Source organism: Mirounga angustirostris, unplaced genomic scaffold (genome assembly GCF_029215605.1).
Source record: "Mirounga angustirostris isolate CCGP_5_RB_7025 unplaced genomic scaffold, mMirAng1.0.hap1 SCAF_11, whole genome shotgun sequence".
In the NCBI taxonomy this organism is placed as follows: domain Eukaryota; kingdom Metazoa; phylum Chordata; class Mammalia; order Carnivora; family Phocidae; genus Mirounga; species Mirounga angustirostris.
The window spans coordinates 3529292-3542077 of record NW_026991719.1 but is presented as its reverse complement, the minus strand read 5'-3'; the positions used below and the strand labels follow the sequence as shown (position 1 = coordinate 3542077).

Here is a 12786-nt window from a genome sequence, read left to right as displayed (position 1 = left end):
GTGTGGCAAATGTCTGTCACTTGTGGTCCTAAAGTATTCTCATTAAAAAACAAACAGAAGCATGCAAATGCAGAAAAATTGTGTAAGTTTTCAATATAACTATGGAAATCTACTCAAATACTCTATTTGTCCCCAGCTTTTACCATGTTCCTGGGTCATCGTGGGTACATATAAATGTTGGTGAATGGTGTCTCCTAATTCACAGCATGGATGAAATCTATAGTATGTGGTGGTTTGGGTTTTTCTTTTCTCTTTTTCTTTTTTTGCCTCGCTTTTCTTTAAGCATATACTGAACACTTAATAAACAGAATTAACAAATACATATGCATCACCTTCACGCCAAATCATTTCATAAACAACACGTGCAATCAGGCAGCATGGAAGTTTTCTCTATCACGTGCCTGATCTTCATGTCAGAGTCTTAGGTAGACCAGTAGTCAGTTTTCCCTGTGGACCCATTCCATTTACCAAAAGGGCATCTCTTCCGACTTGCTGTGGGCTTGGGGTATTTGGATGCGCCCTCTCCACTCTTCAATTCCACATGTGAGAAAACTGGGACTTGGAAACCTGCAACTACATGACGCCCCGAGGTGTCACCATAGATTCCAACCCGAAGGTGACTGACTCCAACCCCAGCCCACACGGTAACCCGCTACTGAATGACAAGCACGTATCCTTCCCAGACAGTGGGAATTCTGTAATAGAAATCTGCTGAAAGAAATGTACGGAGCTGAGAGATCGGAGACAATCAGGAAACTTTTGAGAAGGGACCCGCATGTGTAGAGGGAAAGAAAGCAAGGACACTGAATTCCTGCCTCAGGGGTTGGAGCAGGGAGGGGATGGGGTTGGTCTATGCTCCGTGAGCAAAGAGTGAGGCCAGGTCTACGGGAGGAAGGCCGGTTCGGGCAGTGTGGACAGGGCAGCTTACAGGCCCAAGGCAGCCCTTTAAAGAGCATCCTGGATGTAGTCGACCACGTCTAAAGCCAAAGAGATACAGAAATGCAAGCCTTATCCTGGGGGCAGTCAAAAAGTAACACGGTGTTTGTGTGCTTGCTAAAGAATGCTTAATGCACACGTTTCCAAACACGGGGCCCATTAAGTTGTTAACGGGATTCCTTACATTAGTTCCATAAAGTATATTATATTCCCCCACAGTAATTGAGACTCCTTGCTAAAGAGTGAGCTACAAATTGGAAAAAGTGTAAACCCATATTTAGAATTAAGTGGAAAAATCACCTAAAACCACATTCCCAGAATTAAGCACTACTAAATGTTGGATTTCCTTCCAGAGTTTGTATCTTACAGCTCGCTTTATTATGTTAATAAACATGGGATCATAGGACCCAGTATTCAGCAGCTCACTGTTTTCCCTCGAGAGATCTTAGATGTGTTTTTGTGTCTCCACAAATGAAGAACCGCCCATTATATGGTTCAGCCAACAGAATTCATGCAACGTAACTTTTATTCATGAACACTGACATTGCTCTCATCCCTTATTTTCAAAATTACCATCAATAGGAATTGATCCTTGGGTGGCTGGCTACCTCTGTGCATTCAAATAAAGGGGTTTTTGTTGTTGTTGTTGTTTTTAATAGAATAGGCCTTCAGGATCTAAGGGCTTTAGGGTTATCTTTTTCATGGTATGGAAATGGCCAGCCAGGATGGAAGAGTCAACTGGATGTCTCATGTCAGGTACTAGGGTGCATACCCAGCCCAGGAACAAGGTGTATGAGCTGTTTCAGAAATAAAAGCAAAAAGATTTGACGGCCAATTGAAAGCAAGTCCCACAAATCTAGACCAATGTTCTAGTATGGGGTTTCGAATGGAAACGCATCCATAGTTGACTCACAGGGGATTTGGTTCCAGACCGGCCACTGACAAAATTTCATCTCTGTGAAACTTGTTAAGCAATGACCTTCACGTTTTGATCTCTATTGTGTAATAAACAAAACTGTATTTATTATTTTGTATTTTGTTTCCAGAATATAACTTTGGTTTTAGTGTGTGAGTTAATATAATTCAGCTGAAGTACTTTAAAAACGCCTGTGCAGACTCGTTCTCAATTACTGTGCGGGAATATAATATACTTTATGGAACTAATGTAAGGAATCCCGTTAACAACTTAATGGGCCCCGTGTTTGGAAACGTGTGCATAGAAATCATCTGTCCTCGTAACTGTCTTACATTTATTCTACTGACATTGGAAATAGATTTTGACCCTGTATGACATTGATGTGATAATTAAATAGGGTAGGTTATGACTCATGTCATTTGTTAAGTAAACTAAAAACTACAAATGGAGACACTAAATTTCAAGAGCTTTCCCCCATCAGGCTCACAGAATTGGAGTTTATACCTTTCCTCCCCTTCCACCCATAGGTATAGACCCTTTCGTCAAATCATACACGATTCCACTAAGAAAACTTAACTTTCACGTTGTAATAAATGCACCCAGTGAAGGATTTCCTATAAACGTCCGAGAAGATAGATTTGCATGTCTTTGGCTGATTTTCATCTTTATACCTCTGCTCTAATTCTTATCACACGTTTCTTTCTGGGCTCATTCGTGTGATCTAAAATGAATTCTCTCTCTTCTCACTGGGGAATTTTTATGCAAACATTCCTTTTTGCTTTTACTCCATTAAATTAAGTGTGTGTGCACACACATATAGGAATGAGGTGTTATGATTTAATAAGGACTAGTGATTTGCTAATCCTCAGGCTGCTCTGTATGTCTGTATATGTATATATCATGTATTTATATATATGTGTGCTCTCACAGAAGGACCTATTTATACAGATACATTCTCATATGTTACAGAAATATGTCTATATGTATATGCACATATGTGTATATATGCAATTAATAAGAATTAATTTAGTCTCAACTGTATTTCAGAAATTCCTTTAGAAATAGTTGAGACTCTAATTCTAGCAATTACAGGTGAATGCACACCCTAAAAATATAAAATATATCATTCTTTATACACTTAGCACTTGTCTTGTGGTTAATGGTCACCCAAAAAATGGTCTACTCTGCTTATCTAATGAATCATCTCCTAAAATAAAATGGATTGTAGCTTTAAAGTCCTATTACAAATGAACAAAAGGGCAGCCCCATCTGACACATTGGGCTTCTAACCATTGACCTGCAGTGCACGGACAGCCGTGTGACCTGGAATCATTCTCCTTTGGTGCAATTCACAAGAATGAGAAAACTTTGGATTGTGATAACCTATCATAAAAGCCTGAAACTTTCTATTCTAGCACCAGTAAGAAGACCAAATACAGTGCTTCGTTTTTATATGATGTTGAATTTCATTCAGCATGCAGGGGGAAAATGTGAGTTCGGGTGTTCAGGCATTTCTCATGGATAAACCGGCTGTCTCTTGTGTGAATGTATATGTTTTTGTTCCTTCCAGTGCTTTGAATGAAACTTGGTATCAATATAGTGACAGTACGTGTGAATTCCAGTGTCTGTTTTGTATCTCCCTCCCATTGTCCCATTGTTGGGGTGGGGTGGAGGGGCTGACTGATTTACAACCTTCATTACAGAGACCTTAACTCTCAAAAGCCAAATGTTTCATCAGCTGAAATGCTTGAAGGATCTGCAGCCAAGAGTGCTTATCAGTGAAAGAAGCCGTTTGTTTAAAAGCTCTGGTTTTAGCCAGCCAAGGGGCTGCTTCTGTTAATTCATCGGCAGCGTATATGGGGAGTTAAGTCCTCCGCGGTGGGACAGACTTCTTAGGATGCTTCTACCAGCGCTCAGCTTTGGTGACGTGCCTGGCTGTTTCCAAATTGATTACCTTGCTCTCACGTTCATAGAATTCCACGATAGTAAATGCATAGACATCTCGTATCTGGATTATATCAAATACCGCATTTTCACGATCAGAATAGCAAAGGAATACACTCTTGCAGAGAAAATAAAATTGCTTGCATTCATTGTGTACCTGCAATGGAAACTCTGCCTTGAGGATTGTTTAAATTACAAGAGAAAGGGGGGGAAAAAAGTCTCTGGGTGTTGCAGTAAATGAAGATTCTGTGGCAGAAACTATGGAAACACCAACTTCAAAAAAAAAAACAAACCCAAAAAGCCCCACGTTCATTTGCTGAACTTCAGAGATGCATGGAGGAGCTGTTTCCCTCAGGACTTTTGGAAGGAATTCAGAATCGCAAAGATCCAACCTTTCAATAGGAGGCTGTTAGGAAAGCTAAGATTTGCCAGGGTATAGAATATTAATTAGCCTGGCATTTGAAAGGTTACAAGAGACACGTTTTGCTCGGGAGGGGCCCCAGTTTAATAAAGGCTGGTGATTTACCGTATGTTGCAAATCCTCACGGTGCTCTGCGGAAACAAAATAAGCAAATAGGTCATTCTGGGAGAGTGGACAGAGGGTGGAGGTGGGGAGAGGCGGTGAAGGAAGGATGTGTTAAAGACAGAGCCGTTCTGCCAAAAAATTACTAGAGCCTTTAGGAATTAATCACCTCTTTCCTTAATGGGGAAAGAGAGGCTTGTCTTATGGTTATTATACGGCACCCAAACTGCCATTAGGAGCGGGTTTCATACATAAAGCTGCATGAAAGGGGCTTTTCTCCCAAGCAGAGCGTGATGCATTTTATGAGAAACTGTGTAAAAGGTTGCATGATGAATGCCAGAGCCAGGGAACATTCGCTGGCATGAAACGCTAATTAGTAATTGCTAATTAAATGAGGGAGGGGTTGGTAATGTCTGAACATTCCCACTAATCACAGCTAATCTCAGCTCAATCCCCGTGAACGCCAGAGGAGCCTGGATCTGCGGGACGTGCCTAAATGCACAACCTTGCAGGTTTCACCCTGCATCTGTTTGCAGATACAGGAGATTGTGAGTCCGATTGTTGCAATTTTAGAAACCCCCAACCCTCCCCCAAAAAAGCCTTCCCATTGCTTTATTTTAAACTGGGGCCCATTCATTTCTGATACCCTCCCAGCTCACACTGTGCATTTTTCTCAGGTGCCCGGGGAACGAAGCCTCGCTTCCTCAGTGGGTACAAGCCTTCATCCCCTACTTATTTTGTTTTAGGTTTTAGAAGCCGGCGCTCAGGTGCTCCTTAGATTTGCTGTCAGCTTTGGTTAGAGAGGAGGTTTGATCGCCTTGGTTCTGATTCCTGTTATTTCCGGGCCCGAATCAGTCCACGTTCACATCAACACTGCAGCGGGTGGTCACTTAATACGCACTAATTGAAATGAGGTGAATGGCATGGCCCTTGCAAATGCAACGGAAGAGGGAGATACCATAACTGGGTGTTTGGGGGCAGGAACAAATAACAAAGTAAAATGGTTAAAAAAAACACTTTTTATGACTTGCTTTTTTTTTTTTTTTTTTTTTTGGTCAGAAGGCTTATGCAAGAAAGAAAGGGATATAAAGTTGGGTTGATGTTTGTGCAATAAATTAACCTTGGCAGGTGCTTTAACAAAATAATCATAGTTTTGAATTTCAGCGGGAGAGTATCTGTCAACTTCAAACGTCAGACGGAAGCCTTTTTTTCCAGGTCAGGATCTTTTTGTCACGTGGAACAGGCAAGGAGTCCGATGTCGATGTGATCACTTTACTCCCATAAATGCCTTATTTGCAGCTTCTAAGGGAGAATTAGCGATCTGATGCCTTGAGTGAAATTAGTTCCTCAAGGTACCGAATCTTCCTTCTTCTTGAAATAAAACGTACCAGCTCATCCCATTTCGGGGACAGTTGGAGTGATTTGAATACGTATTGTCATTTGGCCAAGATTAAAGACTTGTTTCTGTGTTTGGCAGTAGTTTTTGTTTTGGAGGGCGAAGATAGAAGTGCATGCTAAGTGACACTGGGATCTCATGACGTCTCTCATTTACTTTGAAACTGAAGCATTAAAGGGAATTAAATGAAAATATTAATAACAAATTCAATGGGAGAAAGCTGACCCATATTGCCTTTATATACATGCACGGTCTCTTAAACATCGACACAGAAATCCCCCCAGCCCAACACATGCACTGATCTTTCCCTGAAAAACTCCTTTTATGATTTTCCCTGAAAAACTTCTTTTAGGAAACTTGGCCACTTTGCAACCAACACGTGCACCGGAATGACAACTCAAATCTGGTCAGATTTACAGTCTCTGGTATTGTCACGTGGTGTAGATAATTTAGACTGATTGTGCCCGACAGGGTAGGGTGGCCCCATACAAACTCACAGATGAGAGAGACATTGTATTATAGGATCAGCAGGAACAGTAACCGTCATAACAATGATTTACATAACATAATCCCTCCTGCCTTGAAAAATGCTCCCCGGTGGTGCTTCTCACTTATAGGGAGATGAGCAAAGAATGAACAAGGTAGACCATGAGATACCTTTTCAAGGACCAGCGATGTGCTTTTTTATACTTGACAACCCCAAATATCCTGTGTTCTCTTGCAGGATTTTTAAGTACCGGCGACCAGGCGGCCAAAGGCAACTATGGGCTCCTGGATCAGATCCAGGCGCTACGGTGGATCGAGGAGAACGTCGGGGCCTTCGGTGGGGATCCCAAGCGAGTGACCATCTTCGGCTCGGGGGCGGGAGCCTCTTGCGTCAGCCTCTTGACCTTGTCACACTATTCAGAAGGTAAGAAGGGCATCGCCGTGCTGGTGCAAGACCCACAGGGCTGAGAAGTGAACACACACAGAGTGCATATCCCAGGTGCTGGGTGCTGGTGTTGTCCTAAGTCTCTCTTGCCTCCACCGAAAATCCCCAAAAGGACACAGACTCCCTTTCTTCTAACTCCACTTTCTTTCCACGTGAACCGTATTTTGTCATCTCACTTAAATTAACAATTAGATGCCGGTTACAACAATTGGGACAAAATGACTTCTTTAGCAAGACCAGCACTTGGCTTCTACCTTTCTGACTTTATCCGGTCAATTTTAAATTTTTTCATTTTGGTCAACTTTAAAGTCGGTCAACTTGTCATCTCAATTTGGGAAAGGTAAGACAGAAGAGAAACAGCGATGTGGGTAAGGGATGCAGATTTGTACATTCGGTAAGCAACGTGGCTCATGGCCACGTGATTTTAAAACTTGCTTGTCTGGGGCGCCCGGGTGGCTCAGTCCGTTAAGAGTCTGACTCTTGATCTCAGCTCAGGTCATGATCTCAGGGTCCTGGGATCGAGCCCTGCGTGGGGCTCCATGCCGGGCATACAGCCGACTTACGAGTCTCTCCCTCCCTCTCCCTCTGCCTCTCCCCCACCGCCGCTAAAAAAAAAATTACGTTAAATGAAGAAAAAAAAAAATGACCCACCCTAACTCAAGGTGGCTCCCTCATGTCCATTGGTAACCTGTAGCACTGAAGGGGACCTTGAAGCTCATCTACTCCAAAACCATCATTTATAGAAAGGAAATTGAGGCTCAGAGAGGTTGCTTAACCTGCCTCGGGTCACACAGCAAGAGTCAGAGCCAGAGAAGAAACCAAACTTCCCAGACCCCGATTCAAACCTATTTCCATCATTCCCCTTTAGCTATGAAACATCGGGGAAGAGTGGATGGTAGTCTTGATCTTCTGTACAGAATAGTCTTGCTTACGGATTCATGAATATCTGTGCCAATTCCCGGTGGCCTCTCCTAGTTGCTGTTTTATGTACCAACTGCTTTTCCACTTTGATTTTCCGTCGTGAACTTCAGACTTCCTCTGAAGGTGTTCGGCAGGCCTTAGGAAATAAAAATGTTTGGCTTGAGAAGAAATTTTAGCTGGTCACAGGCACCGAAGTGACAAGCAGATTTTCAGCATGGTGAGGAGGTTCAGAATTCACCTGTCAATAAGATGCTCAGTGCAAGAACCACAAGCAACCATCAGTCAAATCAAGGCTGACAAGGTTGTAGGTGATTTTGTAACATTAAGGAGAGCTCGAATTAGGGGCTCACACTTGTATTAACCCTTCGTTTTTACAAAAATGAAATAGTGACTAACGAGAGGGGTCATTGGTAGTATCCATTCCTACAGCATTCCAGAAAATATTTAGACTTCCCCATTTGTCAGTGGATATAATCCCAGTTCTCGAGTGAGCAAGTAGTCAGGACCGGCTTCCATAGGAATCAAACACAGTAAACCAAATCTAATTGGAGGAAGAGCATGAATTACTTAAATCAACAGATCGGAAATGAGCAAGTTCTACGGCAAGGCTGTGCATGGGTCACGTCTCTGCAGCTTTTCGAAACAACCCAACAATAAATAAATACCCAGACCGTCAGCCTTAGAATTGTACTTCTAGCCATGTAGACTAAAAAACGATCACCGCATGCCTGGAAAATGATGCTTTCGTGAAGATGTTCACCACGATATTAGAGCAAAGACTCAAATGAAAAGCTCCAAGATTCAAAAGACGAGAAGTTTATAAGGAACAGGTGCATTTGCTCAAAGGAACAATAATTAGCATCAAAAACAGGTGTCCAAAAGCCTGGGAAACACAATGTCAAAGCTAAACGTATATTGGACTCCGTTGTTACAAACAAAACATTGAGTGGGGAAACAGCCAAGTGGGCATGACCCCAAAATGCTGATGTAACTTGTATCTTCTGGTACGAATTATGGGTGGCATTTTTCTGGACCCATTTTTTCAAGGTTTATCAGGGATTATATTCTGTAACAAACACACACACACACACACACACACACAGAGCTACATCAGTCATGGCCGATCAGTGTTATAGGAAAAAGAAAAAAAAAAAAGAACAAACCGGGTAACTTGTAGCAAAATTCTTCTAATCCTGATTTTTTTAACTTATGAAAGTCTTCACGATGGATCAAGCATCGACATCATTTCTTTCCCGGGCTTCCACACATTAACCTTGAGAGCTGAACACGCAAGTCCATAGTTGTGCATCTCCGCGAGTGTTATCAACTGTGGGAAACTGGCCCTCAAATAACTTTGATGTTGAATTGAGCAAAGCCAGATCCATTTAAAAATCTTCTGTTGGGTGTCATCTTTGGGCAATGCTCCAGTCTTTAGAATCGCATCTTCCTGATTGCAATCATGTTTTCCTCCCTTGATTGCTTGCATGACCTTAAAACTCTACGGGGCACGAACTTCTGGGCTCCCGGCTGAATTATTCTTCCAGCAACTCCCAACCCATCAGAGCTAGATCATGTGGAATCCAAGAAAATGTCAGGAAGAGATAAGAAACAGAATACTATCATTTCATACCCCATCATCTCTTGTCCTGTAGTCGTGAAAAACAGAGGGTTTAAAAAATTTTTTTTTTTTTTTTTTACTGACTGACATTCATATACTAGACTGATCTGATAGGAAATTGTAAGCTACACAGAATTTTACTCATCAACTAGCCCAATTTTTATTTTTTTCCACTTCTCACCAAACACACGCTTTTAACTTGTAGCAGAATACAGGACAGAAAAGTCTGGGCTTTGAATTATGTGATTTTGAGATCAGCGATTTGTTGAAAAATACATTTTCGTTGGGCAGTCAACTGAGGATTCCTTTAGGAATCGCTAATTTAATTAATATTTTAGTTGTAAAAGCTTCATGCATTTAATATATTGAGGGTGGAAATAGAAATACATGTCTGAATTTATACTCTAAAATTGATTTCAGTGCAAGTTTCTTTTTTTTTTCCCCCATAATGAAGTGGAACCTGGTTTCTGGTTTCACCAGTGAGGCAAAACGGTCTTTGACGTCTTCTTGGCACAAAGCATACTTTTAAGGGATGGGGGAGGTGATGACTCTGTGAGGCTTTATATATAGCATCTGGGGATGGGGATGTCAACACAACATGAAACTGGGGAAGGGTAAATGGAGTGCACCTTTTTTCTTTTAACCACTGCAGCTAAATTGTGAATGCAGTTTCGTTCTCTGAGACCCTGTGTGTGTGCGTGTGCTTGCGTGTGTGTGTGTGTGTGTGTGTGTGTGTGTGAGAGAGAGAGTGAAGAACATCCCAGAAAACCAGTGTCCAGTGGGAGGGGGAGGGGAACAGAAAGAGATGGAAATGAGTAAAAAATCCTGAAAGACCTGAATGCCACTGTATCCAGAAATTCACATGCCCGAGAGACAATCAGAGCCTTCTTTGCCCAGTAAAAGCTGCTTTTCTATCTTTCGGGTTTTCATTTGCATGTCTACAACTTTGCACCTGCAGGTCTGTTCCAGAAGGCGATCATCCAGAGCGGGACCGCCCTGTCCAGCTGGGCAGTGAACTACCAGCCTGCCAAGTACACTCGGATATTGGCAGATAAAGTCGGCTGCAACATGCTGGATACCACGGACATGGTCGAATGTCTTCGGAATAAGAACTACAAAGAGCTCATTCAGCAGACCATCACCCCCGCCACGTACCACATTTCCTTTGGCCCCGTCATCGACGGCGATGTCATCCCGGACGACCCTCAGATCCTGATGGAGCAGGGAGAGTTCCTGAATTATGACATCATGCTGGGCGTCAACCAGGGGGAAGGCTTGAAGTTTGTGGATGGTATCGTGGACAACGAGGATGGCGTGACGCCCAATGACTTTGACTTCTCCGTGTCCAACTTTGTGGACAACCTTTATGGCTACCCAGAGGGCAAAGACACGCTGCGGGAGACCATCAAATTCATGTACACGGACTGGGCCGACAAGGAAAACCCGGAGACGCGACGGAAGACCCTGGTGGCTCTCTTCACGGACCACCAGTGGGTGGCCCCCGCCGTGGCCACAGCCGACCTCCACGCCCAGTATGGCTCTCCGACCTACTTCTACGCCTTCTATCACCACTGCCAAAGTGAAATGAAACCCAGCTGGGCGGACTCAGCCCACGGCGACGAAGTGCCCTATGTCTTTGGGATCCCCATGATCGGCCCCACGGAACTCTTCAGTTGTAACTTCTCCAAGAACGATGTCATGCTCAGCGCGGTGGTCATGACGTACTGGACCAACTTCGCCAAAACCGGGTATGTCCTTCCCACACCGGCTTCTTACTTCTCTTCTGCTCTGTCTGGTTCCTCCATACAAGTCTTGTTTCCATGACCGAATGGTACATAGGATGCCGACATGCACACGCACGCACACACAGTAACGGAGGGGGGTCTCGTAGTTTGCACACCCCCCAACTGCATCGTGTCAACCAGAGTTTTACCAGAGTTCAGAGTGCTAATAGCATCCCTAAAAAAAAGTCTGTTTCCCACCTGCCAGTTCAAGGCTGAGACGTACCTGGCAATTCTACGGGATGCTGATCCCAGAATTTCAGGTCTCGGTAGGACCTTGTCTCCTTTGATAAATAATAGGGTTATTAAAATCCATGTGCCACATGGCAAATTGTGTTTATTGTGTAGCCAAGAGAATAAAGTCAATCCCATGATACATCTAGGAAATACTATGTGTGTATATACTCTTTATTAACACACATATATGTATATACATCTGTAGTGTTTCTCTACAGTTAGGAGATTTATTTCCTATATATACGTATATTTACAACATATTTATTCATGTAACTATGTCACACACATTTATTTCATAAATAAATACACATTTCATATTTGCAAATATGTGCATATATAGGAAATAAATCTATATAAATATATATAATACACCTCAAAGGGAAGCTTCGTTGGCTAAGCATAGTGGAAAATATACAAGACCCACACACATAACAGATGTTGCCAATGTCCTCTTGAGCAGCGACTCTGCAAACAATAAGAGAAAAAGACTCCCCAACATTCCCAATAGCTACAAACATCACAGCATCTTTTCATTTTTCTCTGGCCTGATGACAGAACTGTGGAAATTAATGAGCTATCATTCTGTTCTACCTGCGTCTCTGCTTCTCTCATTAACCTTGAGCCTCATGCACGGAATTAACATCGGAGATGCTCTCCGAGGGTTGGTGAATCTCCCCGTGGAGAGCCGGGTGTTGGAATTGGGCTCCCGCCCGGGGGCAGCCCTGCAGTGCCTGAGTCTTACGCACCTCGAGAGAGAGAATGTGGGGATGCCGCGGTTTTGCATGCTTACTTAGGGCTTTAGTGGGTGTCATTCTTTACAATGACCCCAAATATTATTGGGTGGCAAGTGGTTTCAGAACATTTTGTGGTCTCAGCAAAAGTATGGCGTGCTTAGAGAGTGGCAAGCTATTGCATGGATACCCACTTTGACCTCGGATTTGACAAGTTTGGTCTAAGAAAGGCTCACATGGAGGCGGGAGGGGCGGGGGAACAGGATAGTATACGGACGTTTGGGAGAGGTGCTTTCCTATCACCTGAAGGTTCTTTCTTCGACGAGGAGATGACTGAGGTCAAGTCCACAAGTATTTTAATATAATCCTTGTTTATTATATTATTACAACATCCTTAGGGGTGCTATAACTGTGTACCACAAATGGTGTGGACTAAAACCACAAAAACTTATTGTCTCACAGTTTGGATGCTAGAAGTCCAAAATGCAGGCATTGGTGAGAACGAAGCTCCCTCTAAAACCTGCAAGGGAAGGTTTCGTGCTCCTTCCTAGTTCTTGCTGCTCTGCAGGCTCTCTTCCAGCGACATCCCTCCAACTTCTGCATCTGCATCCCGCGGCAGGCTCCCTATGTGTCTCTGTCTTTAGATGGCCATCTACTTACCAAGGCATTGGTCATATTGGCTTAGTAGTCCAACCAGCTCCATCTTATCTTGACTGATTCCATCGGCAATGACCCTATTTCCAAATAAGGCCACATTCTGAGGGGCTGGGGGTTAGCATTTCAGCCTATATTAATTTGAGGGGGGAACACTTCAACCCATCTGCCCTTTTGAAGGCACGACAATGCCCAATT

At 43.2% G+C, this 12786-nt stretch overlaps 1 protein-coding gene across 1 annotated transcript in view; it reads left to right on the top strand.

The window, feature by feature from the left end:
* NLGN4X (neuroligin 4 X-linked) overlaps window positions 1-12786 on the top strand; it is a 289234-nt gene that overhangs the window by 268224 nt on the left and 8224 nt on the right. The window contains exons 6-7 of the mRNA XM_064573691.1: window positions 6440-6625; window positions 10144-10933. Of these exons, the coding sequence (XP_064429761.1) occupies window positions 6440-6625; window positions 10144-10933 (976 nt within the window). The remainder of the gene's footprint in view (window positions 1-6439; window positions 6626-10143; window positions 10934-12786) is intronic.